The 21,826-nt window shown below is 26.8% G+C and overlaps 2 protein-coding genes across 7 annotated transcripts in view; one reads left to right on the top strand and one right to left on the bottom strand.

Moving 5' to 3' along the window:
- The window catches only part of LOC147812719 (uncharacterized), a 53,026-nt gene extending 31,750 nt beyond the window's left edge, over nt 1-21,276 (top strand). For all 6 annotated transcript variants that reach the window (XR_015432376.1, XR_015432377.1, XR_015432375.1 and 3 more), the window contains 3 exons: nt 2,562-2,639; nt 10,466-10,565; nt 18,424-21,276. Coding sequence is in view for 2 of the 6 variants with exons in the window: in XM_087158659.1 (XP_087014785.1) it covers nt 2,562-2,639; nt 10,466-10,520 (133 nt within the window). In the remaining 4 variants the exon portion in view is untranslated. The remainder of the gene's footprint in view (nt 1-2,561; nt 2,640-10,465; nt 10,566-18,423) is intronic.
- Nucleotides 1-21,826, bottom strand: part of LOC107456840 (phosphatidylinositol N-acetylglucosaminyltransferase subunit A) — a 223,531-nt gene that overhangs the window by 165,626 nt on the left and 36,079 nt on the right. The gene's annotated exons all lie outside the window — the stretch shown is intronic.

Below are 21,826 nucleotides of genomic sequence, written 5' to 3'. Positions count from 1 at the left end.
CCTCCCAATGAGGTGAACCGGGTTTGAATCCCAGTAATGACTGGTCAATGCAAATTCTGCACCCGGCTCTCACCGACCACAGTGCTGATGCAAAATATCCTCAGTGATAGATGGATCATGGGTTATAGTACCTATGCTGTCAGGCTAACTCTGGGAGATTTTGTGGTTTTTCTCCTCATGTAATGCAAATTCAGATTATTCCATCAAAAAAAGTTCTTCAGGAAATTTTCTCCCAATATTTGATCCAGGAGTTCCCTTGTCTTCTGGATTGGGATCCAAATTACAGGGCTATGGAGTTGAACATTGGTAATTGTAAACCCAAAATTGGGTCAGCTGTTCAACTCGGTTATAATGCAAGATAAAATATTCACTATGTTCTCAATCGATGTCATCTCTCAATCAAATTTTTTAATTATTCAAAATTTAACAACTATTAAGTCAATAATATTTTATCTTTGATTATGAGTTCGGGCTTACGTCAAAATTAACGATTGCCACAGAGTGGCTAACTATTACAAATAGTGATTAAAAACTTGTTTGCCAGTCGCCACCTTTTATTAAAAATGTGAAACATGTGCACTTTATTATTGTTTTTTTTTTTTTGTTAAATAAATATGGAATTAATGTGAATATTTCATAACACTTAGGAAATTATTTTATTTCACACTTGTTTTTTAAAATTTTTCTTCATTTTGCAATTGTAATATTTACCATATTTTGAGAGATGCTTTAAAAGAAATGCCTGATATTATTATTTATTGACAATTTTTAACCATTTAAAATTTCCTAATTTTGAAAAAATTTCTACTGTTAAAAATGCTACAACTGGCCGTTGCCAAAGTTTCCTAATTTTGCCCTATACCATCTAACAACTCCTAAGTATTTTATGCGCATGAGCCTCAAGAATTAAAAATTATATTGATCTGCATATCCTAGGTTTGAAAAAAAAAATTATTTTTTAATAAAATTTTAATTTTGAATTTTTTTTTCATTTGTTTAGAAAATATATGTCTAGGTATGTAAATATATTAGACTAGGTAGTTCAATAAGAATACCATAAACCTAGGATTTACCTGACCGAGGAATACCACCTAGGATTCAATCAGAATACAATGAAATATCAATTAAGGGTGCTTCAAATTTTTAACTAAAATTTGCAAGATGATGCTGTGGGGAAGTTCATTATTTTAATTAATGAGTGTGAACATCGTCAAGCTTTTAACTTTTTTTAAGTTTTTTTTTCTCTAGATAATTCTAGGTGGTGTTGTTGCAGCACAACAGCATTTTGATTCCAAGTTTTTCAATCCAGTGTGACCTGGAAGCGACCATTCAGTTTGCTTTTCACTCTACGCTTTTCACTTATATGGGAGCAGAAACATTGCCCCACCACCTGGGAATACTCAGTTATTTTCCTGAGACCACTTCACTTCCAGTCTCTGTTACCTCTTTACAAGAAAGTTCCTATTGTGAATCCCTCATAAATTTATAGATTAAATGTCTGTTAATACAGTGTGCTATGTAAGGTGTGCAATATAAAGAAGCAAGTACCTTAATAACATTTTATCTAACGGTTGGATTTTCATGCTCTAAGGGGTGATCTTAATCAAATCATTAAGATAATCTCTAAGAGGCTATCTAATTAAGATAGCATCTTAGTAAATGAAGATCCAATCATTAAGTCAAAAAATATTGAAGTGTGAAGCTGCAAATATTGGTCTAAGTTCTTTTTAAAAAAGTAAAAATTACAAGTGAGTTCCTATTGTGAATCCTTCATAAATTTATAGATTGAATGTTTATTAATTTGTTTGTTAATAGTGTGTTATATACAATGTGCAAAATAAAGAAGAGAGCACCTTTATAATTTTTCATGCACTAAGAAGTTATCTTAATAATTCTATTAATTTAGCATCTTAGCACATGAAGATAAAATCGTTATGCCAAAAGGTATAGAAGTGCTCATTTTTTTATTTTGCACACTATACTGTTGCTTTTTGTATAAAGCTACTAATATTAGTACGAGTTCTTGAGAAGAAGAAAAATTAAGAGTATATAGTTAACTGATTTAAAGGACCGTTGACTAAAAGATTTCACTTGCCTAAGGAGGCTCTACCAACCTGCAGGCCAGGGGCCAAGTTAGCCTCACTGCCTTAACAAGTGGCAATCATTTTGTGCTTTCAAGACAAAAAATGCTTCTAATGTCAGTTAATTATTGTTTTACATACTGTATACAAATAATATATGCATTAACTTTTATATTGTCGAAGGCATGATAGATGTTATGAACTTAATATTTCTTTTATAAAAATTTATAATCTCTAATAATTTTTTAGATTACCATCAATTCTATTAAAAAGAAAACTTTGTACCAGAGTAGTGCAACTTGTAGTCCTTAAAAAGTTATTGTATTTAATTTTTAAAAAAATATTGTTTTTATTTTGTACTATAAGATATTTTAGTCTTTTCCCAGCATTTGGAAATATTTGTCTTTTGAGCTAAATTATTTCTTCAAAGTAGTGATAAATGAAATGAATTTTTTTATTCTTTTTTAATTTTCTTGGCAGTGACTTAGATATGGTTTTTTATCCGTGGCATGAACAAAAACTTAGAGAGCCTGACTGGTGTGAAAATGAATTTGACAAGTAAGTGTTCTCCTTATTAGTTGTCAATTTAAATTCAGATTTTTTAAATCAAAATTAAATAAACCAGTTTTTTAATTTATAACAATTTTCTTTTAATTGTTTGTAAGCTGTGCAAAAGATGAAGTTATTATATCCATCTTTTAACTGCCTGGTGTGATTTTAGCTATTTGCCTAAATCACCCTATTTGCACTAATTCACAAAATCAGGACCCTGGTTGAAAGAATGTGACTTAACGTTTATTTTGTATTCACAAATTACGAGTAATTTTTTCACAATTTTACAGAAACGGACCTTTTACAAAATGTCTGGACACACCCCTGACATTTATCCCTAAGATGTGCAGCATTAGATTTATCATATTCTTGAAAAGGGACTTCTCTATCGTGTACCTTTAGTCTTGAGCTGCAAAAGATTTTTACTCTGTATTACTTACGTTAAAACTGTTTTATGAGTAAACTACAAAATTTGAGAGTTTTTATTTTTTCATTTATTTACTTTTTTTAAGGAAAATAAGTAGTTTAATTTCGTAATGATACCTAATCACAAACGATTTAAAAAAAGTAATTTCATTAAAATGTTAAATAATAATAATGATCAGCATCATTAGCAAAGAAGTAAAAAATGAAATGGATGTTTAGGGGAGCGTCATTCAAAGTAAAGTATAAGAAAATGAAACAAAGTGCCGAAAAAGCCCAATTCTTCTCAAGAACTACCACCAACAGGGAGGGATGAAAAACGCTTAGCCGGACATCATTAATTTTCCTTTTTACCCTACAGAAAGGGGATCTACAGCTGCACCCCATCAACAGCTCATTTCTATAAAAAAAAAAATTTCAAATTCTTATTCTAAAACAAACGTATGTACTTCTTCTAGTAATCAATATTTAAATATCATGATGGACACACTAATGTACATACAAAATTTTTTTTATTCCTAAAATTGCATTGCGTGAAATTGATCCTTATGATTCTCATTTTGACATTACATAATAATAATGTGCATACTTGCATACTGATTAATTCATATTGATGCATAAAAAACTTAACATTTTTAGATGTGCAGAAAAAGAGTTCTAGTTCTTACCACATACAAAAGTGTTTAAACTACAAATTGCTAATTTTAGAGCATTCATTCCTAAAAATATTTAAATTTTTATAATTTTATCGTTGACCAGTCTGGGCAACAAGGAGGCAGTGGGTAAAATTTGTATCTGTTTTTATATAAATAATTTGAAATAATATTTTCATTCAAGTTTTTTGAACAATCTATGATTTACCAGACTTGTCAATGAAAACTCCAATAAAAATGCATCATTAAAGCTTGCAAACATTCTCATCAATAACAATGTTATTTGTTTTACAGTAATTGTTTAAGAGTTAACCTAAATATGTTTCCTAGGAAGTTACTAAGTTCTTTTCCTTCTTCAGTATTCATATTTATATAAGAAATGATTTATATAACAAAGGACAGTAATTATATATAAATTAACCATACAGGAATATAAAAACACTTTTAAGATAATTTCATGTAAAAATATTAAAATCACTCCCTGATGAAAAGAAAAAGTAAAAAATTCATCTTGGAGAAACAATCAACTACAAGTATAAGAAGATCAAAAATTATAGCCTGATTTGATCTTTGTGTGTTGCTTTTTTATTAATGCTTATGTTAACCTGATTTTTTTCTTTTCTTTTGACTCTTACTGATTTTTACTTGAGAGTATAGTGTTGAAGTTGATCTAATCGATTAAGTTGCTCTCTGACCAATCCTAAAAATTTCCTTTCATATTAACTTGGGGAAAAAAAGGCTGCCGTGCTCACCGAACTTGATACTTGCTTTTTCTCTATATCAAATAAATTTTTAATAAATTTTTTTCTATATCAGAAAATTAAAAGGGACACCGCTTGTTTTGGGAGTTTAACTTAACGTTTGCTATTCATTTTGCATTTCTGCTCACTTAGAACTTTAAATTACTAAGGTGTGTAGAAAACTATACAGGGATTACAATGGAAGAAAAAAATTAGCATTCAATAGGTAATTTGAGAATTTGTAACTTCTAAACTTGATGGGAAAATAGACCAAAGTTACTCTGCAGGCTGCAGGAATGCAACTGAGTTGAAATTTGGCATGTTGAAAGGACCAAATTTAATACAGAGTTTTTTTTTTTTTCGCTTAAAGATTTTTTCCCTATATAATAAATATTTTTCCATTGGAAATTCATCCATTGGAATGTAGGAAAATTTATCTTTTACGCGATTTTCAGAACTTCAAACTTCCCTTGACATAAAAATTTACAAAAAAAGAAGAAAAAAAATTTAACAAATATTGCCAAGTATAAATCTTAACATTTATATAGACGTTTTAAAAAATATTAGGAAAAAAGAGAGATAAAAACAGTTTCGAATATGATCCGGTATATCATATAAGATCATCATTATATATTATTAACAAAAAAAATTATTTCTTGTTTTAATTGCTATTGTCTCGCACATTTTGTTCTTAATTTAATTATTTATTCAAGTACATTTGATTATTTTCAAATCAGCTATCATCTAATTTTTGTTAGGATTCTTAAAATAAAATATGCTTACGCGAAAATTATAATAGTTATATATTTTACAAACAAAATGATTTTTAATCAACTTTTAAGAACAAGGGAAAGAACGGTTTATGTCCACTGCTTCTGGTTCTATGAAGAAAAAAAATTTGTGCACGGGCAGAAACTGCATCTTTATTGTGTAATAACTCTCTGCGAGAACCAATTTTTTCCTTGTTTTTATTTGCTAAACTAAGTAATCTTCAAAATACAACTAATGGCAATACAATAGTAATTTTATAAAAGAAAGGGGGAACTAAACAGTTCTCTTTTAATCTACAATCATGAATGACGAGCAACTACTGGGGCTGATGTGCAAAACGAACAGGTAACGGAGCCTCCCAGTAGGAAAAAAAAAGGATGCTTACAAATAATCTATGGCGAAAAACTATTATTTGTGAGTGTATGATGCACATTTAGAATCATTCCAAAAGTCGGACTGTGGAGGCTGATGAACTGTAGGCAAATCATTTGCTGCAGTCAAGGCATAAATCATGTCACAATCTAAAAATCATTTTATTAGTGAAGTATGTGCATGATGAGTAATTTATCTACTAAGGCGTGTTTTTAAAAAAGTTACTATTAGCATTAATTATTATTATCAGAATTCTACTTGACTAATTTTAAAAGAGTTCTACTAATTAAATGGGTGGTATGAAAATGATTTTCTTTTATAGCATGAAAATTGTCATTTATAGGCAGCAAGAAATACCGCTTTATTTTTCACCTGTTCACGATTTAAAGATCTCCCTTAATAAGTCCTAATTACAAAATAATTTTATTTCATTTAACAATTATGCCTTTTCTGAAATATTGAGATTCTGTATCTTCAACTATAAATTGGAAACTATACTAATATTTCAACTCGAACAAGTCGAAATTTCAGTACTCTTAACGTTCTTTTTATATTTCAAACAGGGTTCTCCCACTAACTCCAGAGATTTAAAACATTTTACACATACTTATAGTTGTTAACTCCCCCAAAAAATTAGTTGCAAGAATTCTTTTTAATGCATGCATAGGAAACATTTTTTCCAAATCAGCATTGAAAATGATTAAATGTATGTTTATTATTTTGTGTTGCCACTGCAAGTTATGTTTCTTTCATTATTCAATAGTTACTGAGAAAGGAGTAATTTTTTTTTTATATGTCTTTTGATTTGAATATTAAATTGATTTAGTAGCAGAAAAAATTGGTAGCTTTTTTTAAACTGTGCTATGTCTCTTGTACTATTTTCCGCTTTAATTGGAGTGCAATGTAAGTTTTGAATTAAATTTTATGATAAATTTAACTATAAAGCAAAATTGAAAGGGAGAAAATTTTAATGTTTATTTTAGTCTAATTTGCTATTAAAAAAATTGAATTTAAAATGAAATAATTCTAGTTTAAAAAAAATATATTTTGCTCTTTAATTGATAAATGATGTTGCTTATTTTTGTATTAAAGATTTTCCGAATGACACATTTTATGCTATCGCAACACATGAGTTATAAATTTCTTCTCTTCTTGATATGGATAGCGAAAGCTTAAGGTTTGAAGGTCAAGCCCTGGGGGATGGGTGTTCCCTACGAAGACCTCCTCTCATTCTCTTTTCAAAAGCCACACTGATCAGTTTACAGACACCCGTGTAAATGTTTTTTGGCGAGATTCTAGAGAATCAAAAGCAAAGCAACCCTACAAAACCCCTCACCTTGTCTTAGAGAACCATGCTGTTTGGATTTTTTCTCACTTGAAAGTTGTGTTTTATTGCAAAAAATATATAATTTAAGAAATTTTCAACAGCAAGATAAGAAGTATCGGGTTTTTCGTCTATAATTTTGTGCTTTCATCATTCATTCATACATTTTAAAATATTATATATCAAGCCGTAGACAGAATTTTCTTTCGGAGGGGATTTAAATTTGTAATATATAATATCGCATTTCTTAACAATTACAAATTCGTAATTAACTTATCTTGCATTTATCTTCAATAATGTTACACTCATAAAATTTTTTTTTCCATATGTAAATCATTACATGCAAAATATTTGCTTTGCATTTTCTGTCAAACCTTTTTTATTAATCAATAAAAGGAAAATATTGTAAGACAATATTCTCTCATAAGTATTTAAGATTATTTTTATAGTAATGATTGAAATGTTTATTAAAAACTCATAGGGAAAAAATTTACTATTTCAAGAATAGGGAAAATTTCTTATTTTACAAGGGAAATTATTTTTTGTCAATTATTTTTTTTTCGGGAGGTGTTTAAGCCCCCCTCCATATTCTATTCCTTGCTTACAGCCCTGTAATAAATGATAGGATATTGAGTTTTAAAAGCGTATTAATATATTTTAGTTAAGTTTTTCATAAAAGAGAATATTTCTTAAAATAGTGATAAGTCAAGGAAACGTTAGTGAAAATTTTACTGTAAATTAGAAAAAGAAAAAAGAGAAGAGCAGGCAAAAAAATCATCAGAACATCATGAGGCAAGCAGTACTTTCATATAACATATAACAGTTTTATATAACAGTATTTTCAATACAACTTGAGGTTAGTAAAAAAATATGATTATACTTGGTACAATTATTATATATTTCCTCAGGAATGTTTAAGAAGCTCACCATAAATTAAGTAATTGATTTTCAAACTATTTTACTTTTTTTTTTTATTTAAGTCATAGATTTCTTTTCGAATTATAGAGTTCTTTTTTTAAAGAAATTCTATTTAAAAAGAATGGTATAATACAATACAGAATATTATAAAAAAGAAAATAGATTTACTCAAATTACTCTATTTATCCCATGATCATGGAAAAATTTACTTAACTCGCAGCTCATTTTTTGATGCTTTCATATGTAACACTCAATCTCTTACCAGATAAATATCAAGTACCATAAGAACTGCGAGAAATGCTTTTTAGAATAAAAATTCTTATAAATATTTATTTAAAAATTTTAAAATATTTAATTTCAAATCGAATTACTTTTTAAAAATATTTAATAAGCAATTCCAGAATTCATATTTAGGTTATAGCAAATTAATAAAATGCTAACTTTTTAATGTTTTATGTAAAATTTCTGCAAATTTTAAAGAATAATGAAAGTGCATTTTTTAAATCGTAATATGCTAAATATTTTATGGATTTTATTCTTCTATCTTTTTTCATATTTTCGAGTTAATAAAAAAATTTTATACCAACTCTACACTTTCTCATTATTAATCAATCTATTCATTGTTACTTAAAATTAATAATGGCATACAATGAAGGTCTTGTAACCAATTAATAGTAGAAGGCCAAATGACACTTTTAATTTTCGGGCCTGTATAAGTGACGAATTATATCGCCGCCTCTTTATGCTAAAAGATAGGAGAAAAAGAAAATCGATAAAATATGCTTAATATTTTATTCTTCGCTTATTTTTTTATTTATTTATTTTTCTTTCTTCATCTTTTCGAGTTAATGACCAATTTTTTTACCAGCTCTACACTTATTTATTATTAATAAAATAATTCATTGTAACCTTACAATTAATTTATGGTATACATTTGAAGGTCCTGTAACCAATTAAGTGCAAACGGCCAAACAGCACTTTTATTTTCCGGGCCTATATAAGTGACGAGTTATACCGCCGCTTCCGATCATGCCTCAAAAACAAAGGTAACGGACCCCATTGTGTTTGCCGTTAACGTTCCGAAAATGCCAGCTTACGGCCTTACGTTTGCCGTGAGGTGTGTGCTTACTAGGATTATTAATTTTCTTAATCTTATGATAATTTTTACATAATGAAAATAACTTAAATGAAATTATATTTGTTTGATATTAAAGCGTGGATCTGCTTAGAGTATTTAAAATATGTGAAAAAAATGTTGGTTTATTAGAATATTAGCATATAATAAAAGATTAAAAAGGATTAAATGGGCAGGCCACATTATAAGAATGGAGGATAGCAGGACAACCAAAAAAGTTTTCTGTGCCAGGCCAACAGGTACAAGAAAAAGAGGACGACCAAACCTAAGATTTTTAGACTGCCTTGAAAAGGACCTACAAGTTTTAAAGATAATAAACTGGAGAACCTTGGCTAAGGGAAGAATGTCTTGGCATAGGCTTGTTGAGAAGGCCAAGGCCCATCCTGGGCTGTCGTGCCAATGAGAAGAAGAAAAAGAAGCATATAATAAGTTGTTGAAGATCCTGCTATGTTTTTTTAAACCACGTTTGTAATAACTTTTTTTTAAAAATTCTATAATGAATAAATTAAATGTTAATTTAGTCAAAAGTGAATTTTTTTTCCACAAATACAAAGATATTTTTAAGTTAAATAAAGTCATTTCATGGATTATATTTAGCTAAAAACAAATAATGAACTGAAATATACGCAACTTTCATATTAATTTTTTCAAGGATTATGGCTTTTAAAGTTACTGAGATTTTTGTAAAATAAAATGTTTTAAATAAGTTACAAGTTAGTGGTAGAAAACAATTGCGTTGTAACTTACAGTAGGGCAAATTTTTTGTAATAAGTTTAACTAAGTTCCTTTGAAAAGTGGTTCAGCTAATTAAACTTCTTTTTTGCAACTAAGTTTTATTGTTCTTATTTATTAAATATTGAAAACTGATTTAGAAATCGGTGGTAAAAATAGAAAATCATCTCAAGAAAGATAAATAATTTACATTCATATTAGTGCAATTTTCAATTTAATTTAAAATTTGCATTATCATTCAAAACTTCACATAAAAATGAAAAACATTCTTATATTATAAAAGTCAATTTGTCTACTTATGAATTACATTTGGATAGTTTGTTCAGTGTCTAAAATAATGTCAAAACATACCTAAATTATTTTAAAAAGCTTAAATTGTATGAAGCAGTGTGACATGAATGCATAAATTACATATTAAAGATCTAAAACTTTTATTTATTCAAACTGTATTCTTGTTTTATCATTTCTAATAATCCAATTTTTTTTATGTATCATTTACTTTATATGAATGATGCTTGATAAAAATTTATAAGAAACAATATTTTTTTAAATTAATTTTTTTTATTGAAATACAAAGTTAATGTATAAAGTGTAAGTTAAAAACATTTTTAAATAAACTTCATAGCTTATTATAAAGATTGTATCAATGCTAAGAAAAAGTTTATGTATATTATAAATAATTTAGTATATTAATTTTATTGTAATATTATATGTGTTTTACGAAAATAATATACTAAAAAAGTAAAAATTATTTTCTACCTAAGGCCAGACGGTATTGGAACTGTGACTGTTGAAAAGAGATATTTTTGCCAATATTGAAGTACAATTACGAATACTTCTTGAAAACCGAATTACTTATTTTAGGTAAATATATTACTCTTTTCTTTATAATTTACTCTAAATTAGCTTATTATTTAAAATCCACTTGCAAATTTGTTGTCATAAGTTTTGGTTATCCTCTTAGGGGTTGTCTCTAATGCAGTGTTCCCCAACCTCCGATCCGTGAATCAAATGGTACCGGGCCGTCCATTTCGTTGAAACTGAATTTAAATTCCTAGGTTTATACCCCAAATTAAAAATATCTGTTTTCCATTAAGATTTTATTTATTTAAAAAAAAGTGGCCCCCGAAGGTAGTGACATAAATTTTTTAATGTTTGTAATGTATCATTGTCTCCGATTACTCCCAGATTGAACTGCCTCATTGCAAAGAAGCAAGCTCAGGGTTCTCATTAAATTTAACGTTCTACTAAGTTAAAATGTTAAATCACTTTATATTTATTTTTGGTGTAACTGTATTTTATTTTGAAGGCATTTTTAAATACAATTAAATTAAAATTAATAAATCAAAAGAATCTAAAATACAAACAATCAACGCCCCCCCCCCAGCGGTCGCGGTGAAATTATCAAACGTTGACAGGTCCGCGGTGATAAAAAGGTTAGGGACCACTGCTCTAATGTACCCGAGTTCCCTTTTTTTTTTCTTTTTCTTCGCTCTAGACTTAGTTAATAGCAAACTTTTATGAGTTTATCTGAAGCAGATAATATTGTTTACATTTGATGCAGTATGGCCAATTTTTGAAGCTCTACTCTTAACTAAACTTTTTTTAAAATTTTTTTTTAACATTGTTTAAATCTATTCATTTCGTAGATTAGTGTGTGTAATTAAATGCTAAAGTTTTAATTTATGCTTCTAATATTCATTTTAATAATGTTCCTTTAATTTTTCTTTCAATGCGACTTGAAATAAACTGCCTTTTTTCTTTTTCATTTTTTAATTTTAGTTGATAAATATTCATCATTTCAGGACATTACCATTTAATTTTTAAGAGGTTTATAATATTATTTTGCTTACTTAAAGTTATTTAAGAAATTAATGTCAAATAATCTTTCAAAAAATGAAAGAAAAAACATCATTTATAGAGCGAATTATCTTTTAAACTTCTGTGATTTCAGAATTTTTTATTTTATCAATTTAAAATTTCAGCTGAAGCAAGCCAGTCATTGGCAAATTGTTTTTATTCTGAAATGAGAACAGAAAAATCAGAAATATTTATTTCATTTCGGATAAACAGTAAAAGTATCTATAGAATATAATTCGGCAGAAAAAAAGAAAAAAATTATTTGCATTTCTGTATTTTTCAGCTATTTTATTGCTTTAACTCTTTCATTACTCTGTTTTTTTAAATTTAAAATCTATAAATATGAGTATAATAATTTTGGTTTTATCTATCATTTCAATTAATGTTATTATAATGCTTTTTTAAATTTATTGCTTTTTTTTCGGAGAAAATAGTAATTTCCTTAAGTCATGAAAAATTCTTGGAATTAGTCACGGAAAGCCATGAATTGAAAATCTAAAATGTCGCAAATACCCTGTGTAAACAAAAAAAATTTGTAAGTGCTTTAAATTAAAATTATATTGTCTGTTTTTTATTCCTTTTTTTAAAAACAGGTTTACTGGATATAAATATTATGGCTTCTATTGTTTTTTTTAATTCAGTTTACTCTACTGTTTATTATTAATAATCTTAAATAGATGAATTATTGTATATCCTGTGATTAAAGTCAACCCAATTTTTGATTACAACATATCAAATTTCTGGTATGTCAGGTGTATCAGTCAACCACTATGTAAACCAAATAGGAAAATTTCTAAAATTAGAATATAAATAAATAAAATTGTTAAATCTCTCTGAATATGATACGTTTTCCCCTTAAGTAAAGATGATGTTTGAGACCATCTCCAAAATATAAATTCAATTGTTATTGTGAAGTCTTTTTAAAAGTGTGGAAATACAAATTTTTTGGATGGGAATTAAAATTATTTTCTGAAAGACTCAGCAGATGAAGTTTTAAATGTGAGATCCGAATAAAGACACTGTTAATTGTACTGAATCTGACAGATGATTTGAAATCTTTAAATTTGTAGCTTTATGGTATGTCTTAAAAGTTTCCATTGTGTTATATTTTTTGAAACTTATAACTTTTCTTAATCTTAATTTTTCAGAACGTATTTTAAGGAATTGTTTTAAAAAAAAAACCAATATATATGTAAAGGAAATATGAGAGATAATTCAGAATTAATTCTATATAACATAGTAAAAATAGTTTTTGAAATGAGTAAATTGATACTGAGTTATTCATACATATCTTATAGTTTATAATGCATAAATATTTCACATTCAACGAATGCCCAACTTTACTATAATTGGTTCACCTAGAGTTGGCACTTGGCTCCACCTACTCGGGCGCATAGTTAATTTTAGCGCAGGATAGGAGAAACATTTTCGCTGACAACCCTTAATGTGCGTCAAACGCAAACAGTGAATTCTTTTTCACTTACTTACTTCTCTTTATCATTCGCTATTATACCTTTCATTACTCAGGCTAATTGAAAAACTGCTCTTTTCCCAGCAAAATGTCTCAAAAGGGACTATCTTTTAACTCAAAAGAGAGAAATATCAAATCAGGGTGGCCACCCACCTGGAAAACCTTGAAAACCTGGAATTATCAGGGAATTTTTTTTATACTGGAAAAAACCTGGAAAAATCAGGGAAATATGGATAAAAACCTGGAAATTTTAAAGAAAAGCTGGAAATTTTTTCTTATATATTTTTTTTAATTTCACTAATTTAAATTATTTGCTAATTTTCTTAATTTAAATTGTTTCATCCATTATACCCACATTTTTTAGACGGAAATGTATCTCCAAACAGTTAAAATATCATCAATTTACTTTGCTTTCATCAAAATTTGCTCCATTATAACCCTGTTAAACTAGAATACAACATAAAATTCTCCCATGGTTGCTAAGCAAATGTCTTTGATCTCTATGCAGACTATGGGACTGTGCAATTTAGGAAGGGCAAATATTATGGTGGATGTGGAAGACGGGGTTAGGATTCGGTTTTTGAATTCTGTCCGTGTTCACACAATGATTCAAGTTTGTTCGCAATTGGGAGCGGTAATTTTTTTCTATTTTAACAAAATGTTTTTGTATTTTTAACTTTATTAAATTCTCTAAAAATTAGTTGGTTATAATTTAATAACAATAGATTTTATAATGCACTCTTTTTCTGAAAGCTTTTGAACTCCCATTCAAAGAAATCTGTAAATTATTTTTTCTCAGCAAACCAACCAATCACGCATTTCATTTTAACCTTTTATAGTATATTTTTATTTTGAAAAAAGTTTTTTTTTAGAACTAACTATATATTAATATCAAATTTTACGGTTTTGTTGGTAAATATTAGTTTTTTGATTCAAAATTTGAATTGTATAGTTATCACAATATGGAAAGTTTGTAAATGTTGCTTGCATTCCAGAGATGATATTTCAAAACTATTCATCTTTTTACCTAAAAAAGCTGACAATGACTAAGGAATATATAGGAAACATATTAAATGATGTATATACATAAAATATAATTTTTTTTTTATTCATATGTGTTTAGTCAGAAGAAGGAAAACGAAACTTAGTGTTTTAGTTCTGCACTGTACAATATTCCAGTTGTTCAAACAAAAACAATTAACTATGCTAAACTAAAAAACTGTGTGTTTAGATTGGAATTCTTTAAATGTTTTAATTTCAAATAAGAAAAAAAATCAAAAAAGTATAAATTTAAAGGAATTTTTTTTCTTCTATAGAGTATAGAACTGAAAATTAGACAATTTTACAATTCTGACATTTATTTTTTTATACTGAATCCCTTAAAATAAAAATGTTATTTTAAAATACCATTATTTAAAAATTTGACTTGAGATATTGGTTTAAGGAAAATATGATCAGTGAATTTTATAAAAAGCACTGGTAAGATGAAATACAGTATACAGTACAGCTTTATATTGAAATGTAATTACAGTGATTCACAAAAGTGTTGATACACTTATGACTTTCAATGAAATAAGACTACCCATTAATTAAAATAAATGTTTCAGAATATATATTTAATGATAAAAAATTTGTTCTAATCTTAACAAAACTGAAATATTTTAAATGACAATATGAAATATTTTGAAAACAAAGGAAAAGTTTATTTTTAAGGAATCAATCATCAAAAAGTGACAAAAACTTTATCCCACAAAAGTCATCATACACTTTTAAAGAAAAAACTCAGTTTATTAGTAAATCTAATTTTTCGTTAAATTAACATTTAGTGGAGTTTCTTTTAACATCTACAATAGCTTTTAAAGGTTGAAAATACGTGTAACTAGTTTTTTTTTTTTTTTGTTTTTTTTTTTGTCAGGTGAAATTCGTGCAGAATATTTTTTTAAAATTTTTACAGAAACTTTTACAACACTCAATTGCAAATTTATGAATTTTTCCACAAAATTTATAATTTTAATCTCTGATTTGAAGTCCTTCTTTTAAGCATTTTATCACATATTGCGCAGTTCAATTGAATACAGTAAACTAATTTAACATATTCATTACTGATTTACCTCTTATGAAGACAAATAATCAAATTTGGTCTATTCTATTATGACCACAAGTCATTTTTAAATGATAAAATAAAATATTACGGAGTTAGCAAGCAAAAATTAAAATATAATTTTGCTATTATAGATTTGATACTAAATTGCTAATAAAGAAATAAAAAATAATTAAATAAAAAAAGCAATTGACAATAATTTTAATTCTGAGATCCAAAACATTTAAATGTACGATGACTTTCGTGGGGTAACATTTTTGTTACTATATGATAAAAAAATTAACGTTTGCTTTGTTTTTAAAATATTCCATGCAGTTTTGCTAAGAATAGATTATACATCTTATTATCAAATACCCATTGTGAAATATTCATTTTAATTATTGAATTTTTATTTCCTATTTCAATATAAGTTATAAGTGAGTGTGCACTTTTGGGAGCCACTGTAATTATTAAAAATTATTAATATATAATCACCTGAAACGGTTTTCTTTTCCTTAATGAAAATATATTAAACAATACTTATACAAGATTTTATTGGTTATTCTGATTTTGTGATTTTGTAGGTACACTTTGAGCAAATACTACTTAAAGTAACACATTAAATTCAATAAAAACAATTAAAATTATTTAATAAAAACAATATATTTTGCAAGCTAAATATATTATTTTCTCCACGTCTTAATTTTTTAAAAATTAATGTTGTACCGGAACATTAAAAAATAATAAAAAAATATCTTGTAAAAAATAATTTTTTTTTTCAAGATATGTTTTAAAAAATGACATTTTGAATAAGATATTTTTTAATGCAGACACTCTTCTTGTACACAGCCTACACTTTATAAGAAAAAAGGAAAAAAACACAAACCTGGAAATTTTAAGATTTTTACCTGGAAAAGTCAGGGAAATTTGAAATCTGTTTTGAGTGGCCACCTTGTCAAATTCATGAAATATTTAATGTTAAAAAAAATACACATAAAGATTGCGAAATAAATATTTTTCTCATACGATTACCAAATAGCAACCTTCTTCAGGTTTGTTAACATCCTTTTCCCAAAAAATAGCAAAATAGTATCGTTGGAAAACCACGTGATGGAGGTGGAGCCAAGTGTCAACTCCTGTTGAATGAACTATACCAATGTATAAGTCAAACCCCCCTGATTTTTGTAAAATTTTTGGAATTTGAAAAGTTTACTTATGCACCAGGACATGCAATAGTAATGAATAGTTCTTTCCATTGAAATATTTTATTTTTAAAAAGTGAGTTTTGACAGTTTAAATTTAGAAATATTAGTGTGTTTACTATATATTTTCATATCAAAAGGCCAAAAATGTGTTTATGCATGTATCAGGTCTACTTTGATTTCATCAAGATAGGACTTCTTTTTTTCAGTGCTGTTGCTGAAATTTCTTTATTTTATTTTAATGTGTTTTTGGTGAAAAATACTGAGATTTGGTAAAATGCTTCACGAGTATTTTTCTTAAAGCAAAAATATGCAAATTTTTTTTAAAAAAAATATTGCTGACTTATATATTTAACAATAATTCTAATTTTTGAAGCTAATTAAGCCTGTGATAATTTTCAAAGAAAACTTTTTTAAAATTAAGTAAACCTTTCTTACTTTAAATGTATTTTTTTATAAATTATATATATATAAAAAAAACTTTCCCTTGAAATTAATAACTTTTCGCATTTAAAAATAAAGGAATAATACATAAAAATTTTGTCAATCTAATTCATCTATGCTTTATTCATTTTGTTTGCTTTTTTCAAAAATATCCTTTTTTCTTGTTATAGCAAAATTAGGATATAATTGTGAAGAATACAGATGTTTCTATTCTAGTTGGAATAAAATTAAATTTGCAGAATTCAGAAATTTATTTAAACCAAAATGAAAGGAAAGAATAAAGAGTGTGACAACATGCTTTAAAACTTGAGAAAGTATTCCTTTCGGCCTATCTCTCTTTCTCAAAATAGAATTGTCATTGCTTGGTGGTTTTTGCATTTGAAACCAAGCAGTTTATGTCACGTCCTACACTATGGGGATTTGAAGATTGCTAATTTGCTAAAAAACTATAAAATAAGAAGTATAATATAAAATGTTTTGAAAAGTATAGGATTCATCCAAAAAATTTAAGATCATCATCACTTAATATAATCTTATAGTGCTTTTTATCTTTCTTTTAAGGGATAATTTTTACTTTAAACAACTTGCTAATTTTTAAACTACGTCCTGAGTATAAATTTTCAACCTTCAGTCAATTCTGGTCTACATGTATATTTTCTTTATAATTTGTGTTAGCGCAATTCTTTCTTTCCTCTTTTCTTTTGTTCCTTTACTCTTTGTGCTATATTTGACTTTGTGTAGAAATTGAAGCTGCAAAACAACAGCAGCAACACCTCCTGAAGAACAAGAAACTTTAGAGTTTGCTAATTGAGCTTTAAATTTTTCCTGTTATTCCTTTTTGTGTTGTGTTTATGTAGCTGCATATAATTTTCATTTAAAATAATGTTCTTTATGTCACAAAAAAGTTCAGTTGTTTTGGAATCAAAGAAAATTTGGGTGCTTTAAAAAATGAGAGTCAACTATATTCACTAAAAATTTTAAACCGATTTCGTTTTTGAATAGTTGAAAAAGTCGTTTGATTGTTATGTATTGATAAAACTTAATAGTTGAAAAAGTTCGGTGTCTAATATTTCCAACTTACTATCAAATTGATCACAACATAGCAAATTTTAAATATGGATATCCTTCTTGTTCAATTAACTCAACAATTCATTTTAAGCAGTTGGTACCTATAATGTATATAAATTTCTCCTCTACAACGTCATCTATAATGCAAAATAAATAAACCTATAGATAAGGGTAAAACAAAAACATAAGAGCAAATTTTTTTGGAGAATCATGAAATAAAGAAAAATGGGAGTTCATAATTATGATTTCAAAGTTTACCCTCATCCTGCACTCAGGGGTGGAAGATCAAGTTTGTTATCCTAGACTGCTTACTTAAAATATTGCTTAAATCGTGTTGAAATGAATTTTACTTGTGTGATTATTATTTAAAACAATCCCTTTTACAGACAAAACGCATTTGCTTTTATATGCTTTATGAAGTTCTTTTGTTTTATTTATAACTATTATTTGCTATCAATTATTTTTATTATTTACTAAAGCATGTGTAGCTACTTGTAATATTAAAAACAATGTAGCTTTGATAATAATATTTTTAATAAATTATTTTAAATGTTTGGTGAATTCTATTGCTAATTCTTAAATATATTTTAATTTCAGCTGTTGTTGATTTCTTTTAAACTGTAATGTCACATTCTCCAAGATATGACTGCAAAACGAGATCCTGGAAGAAAATGATTAGTTTAATTGGAACGTGTATTATCCCATTTTTGGTTCGACTATGGTCAAAGAAAATTTGAAAATGCTAAAGAAATATTCTCATGTTTTGCTACTGCAGGATGGGAGGTTGCTGTGACCTTTCATACAGTTTCACTCTTGGCCATTCGTCATATTTATGAAAATTTATTTTCTCATGTTTTATTTAAACGTGTCTTTGTTTAAATTTAAAATTTTTTGTAGAAATTAAATTGTGAAACTCTAAGGATTGGTGAGCAATGAATAGAAGGGGGCATAGCCTTTAATGTAGTTAAAATAAACTAAGAAAAAAAAATATATATATAGGCATAAAAATTGGAGTGTTAAATAAAACTTAGAGAAAAGAGTGAGAAGATTGCTGGAAAAGAACTGCTTTAGAATTTTCAATGACTGGCATGCTAGAGTAGAACCCTCTTCTGATTTTTAAGAAAAACATTAAGAACTTAGCAGCGATAGAAATTACTCATCCATTAAATTTGTGGGAGACTCTTACAAAATTCCTTCGCTGCCATGAGGAGAAAAAGGTGGTGACTAATTTATGCTGTGAATTATCATTAATTTTAAACTAATCATTTTTCTACATCTGTTTATATGCTGGTTTTATTTTATTTATTGACTTGGAAAAATTAGGCGTAAAGTCACGTTTACTATATCTGTATTTATTTTATTATTCATCACTTCAATTACTTCATTATTGACCATAACAAGCTTATGAATTGTGAAAATATTAACAACAAAATGTCTTTTTTTCCATGTAAGGTGATAATTTACTTAGTCATTTATAATTCAATCAAATACATTTCATTTTCAATTGCCAATTAGTAGTATAAATTGTCTTACCATATTAAGTAATGCTTTATCATTCTGTATTTATACTCATTTAAATTTTGAAATTGAATAAAAGTATTAGAACAAACGATAAAATTTATATTTAGCTTATTGGTTTTATTTAACTATTTTTTCATTATTTTATTTCAAAAGCATCTTTTTCTTGTCACACAATATATTTAATTTTTTATATATCTCAATTAATTATTAAATATTTTCTTCAAACTTCAATCTCTGTTTTTTATCCGCGCATTCTGTTAAATTGATTTTAAATAAATCTTAGTTAGGGAACTAGGTTATTATTATTTTACAGATATAAACTTTTATTTTTCTTCAATAATGTATTTTTTCTTGGCATGCATATCAGTAACTAAAGTTTACTATTTACTAAATAAGCAAGTAAGGTTTAAGCAATTAAAGTATATCCTGTCCTACGTTTAAGGCTCTTGATTTTAATTTTTTAAAGGAAAATTTTCTCCCCAGAGAATATTGTTTTTATTTATTTATATTTTAAAAAAGCATTTTTTTTTTTTTATGTAAGATGCTTGAATCCTTTTTTTCTTAAAAATTTTTTGTAAAATATTCTATAGTGAGAGAATTTGTTATCATGAGTGATATTGAGAAATTTTAATAATTTAGCTTTTTATTTATTTATTTCAGACATTTTTAATAATTTTTTGTGTGGCTTAGTTGTTTTTTTTTAAAGAAGATTTTATTAGTAAACTTTAATTCTTCAAGTAAACAAGTTCTCGAATATTTTAATATTTGTTTGATTTTACACCTTCTTTTAATGGAGTGAAAGGTTTTAATTCTAAATTTTTCCTTAAATTGAGTGGTTTCGTTCCTTTTTTTTTAAGAGAGTATGTTTTTTATATAACAAGACTTTATTTATTTTTAGCAAAAATTATATGGAACACAGTGAAAGAGTGTCCGGCAACCTAATTCCATACATTTCCCCATGGAAAGGCACTGCCACGCGTGTTTCGGAAGCAAGGATTGGGACCCTTGGCTAATCTTTCACAATCAAGTTTATTCTAGTTTGATTTTCCATAAGAAAATTAATTCAATTTTATGTCAGAGAATGTGAATTAATTATTTTTTGTAAATATTACTTTTATTTTACAAACCTACTTAACTAGCAATAAAATATTTATTTTCTGAGATCATATTTTAAGTTTCATGTATTTTAAATTTGTTTTCTTTGTAACCTATTTATAATTCCTGATTCCTCTTTTTTTATTTTAGCATTTCTTACCTTCAGTCACCATACTTTTACATAAATGAAATTAATTAATAAGGAATTTTGCATACTTTGTCCTATTTTATTTGAGTGATTCTATGTATTCTTTAACCCTGTATTATATGTTTATTGACGAATATAAATTACTCAAAACTTTCACAAGAACCAACTTTCAAAATGTGTAATTCTGCAATATCATGCCATGACATGACGTATCATTAAATTTCAACCATTATTCAACTGTATCACAATTTATGTTGGGATTGGCTTTTCACCAGAAAATTAATTCTTGAAAGCATTGATAGCTCAATTAAAGGTATAAAAATTAATTTACTTTCATTTTATGCTTTAAAATTTATTGTAAATATATAATGTTAAAAATCATGTTAAAATGAGAAAAACTAAAACAAAACTTGACATGTAATAAATTTTTTTGCACCATCAGAAATATTCAAGGACAATGATTGACATAACACGAAGTCCAATTGAGAGTATTGACCTGTAGTACACATATAAAAGAAGTATTTAAATAATTTCTGGAATTAAGCTTTGCTCCGTGCTGCACAATTTATTTTCTCATTTTAAAATGAGCTGAAAATTTGTGATTCGTTTATTTTGTTCAGCTTACTTAGTATGTTACCTAATGTATCTTTTATCTTTCATGAAATAAATACTTATAAATAGCAAAACACTATTTGGGCTTTTTTATACTGTGTCTTTAATTTTGTTCAATGCATATTAAGTCTAATTAGTGTTCGCATAAATTAGTGTATGTGAAATATTTATTTATACATTTTAAGAAAAATGATGTAGAGAGAATTTCCAAATTTCTGAAAAAATGAATTTATAAATCTTAAAACATTTGCATTACACCTTTTTCTGGAGCCTGTAGTGTGAGGACTAATTAGTATATATTTGTACTGGTTTTCACGATGGAAGCATGTAACAAATTAAATAATTTACTTTTAACAAAGCAAGGTCGTTTTTGTTTTTCGTAAACCAGGAAATCCCTCATTGGAAAGAGTGTTCATAAATGAGTCAAATTTCAGTTAGTTTTGTAATATTTTCGATTTTATTTCTTTAGCTCAAAATTGTATGTTTATTTTATATATTTGGTTATCTGAAAAATTTATAAAAATTGGATTAGAAAATGCTTACTGTAAATAACAGATAAACAAAAAAATAGAAATTTAGCCCATTCAATTCCAACACGTGAGGTTGAATGTGCCATTGATAGTT

This window comes from Parasteatoda tepidariorum, chromosome 3, assembly GCF_982258835.1.
Source record: "Parasteatoda tepidariorum strain Cologne lab strain chromosome 3, Ptep-v5.0, whole genome shotgun sequence".
NCBI classification, from domain to species: Eukaryota; Metazoa; Arthropoda; class Arachnida; order Araneae; family Theridiidae; genus Parasteatoda; species Parasteatoda tepidariorum.
This window is presented reverse-complemented; position numbering and strand designations above follow the sequence as displayed.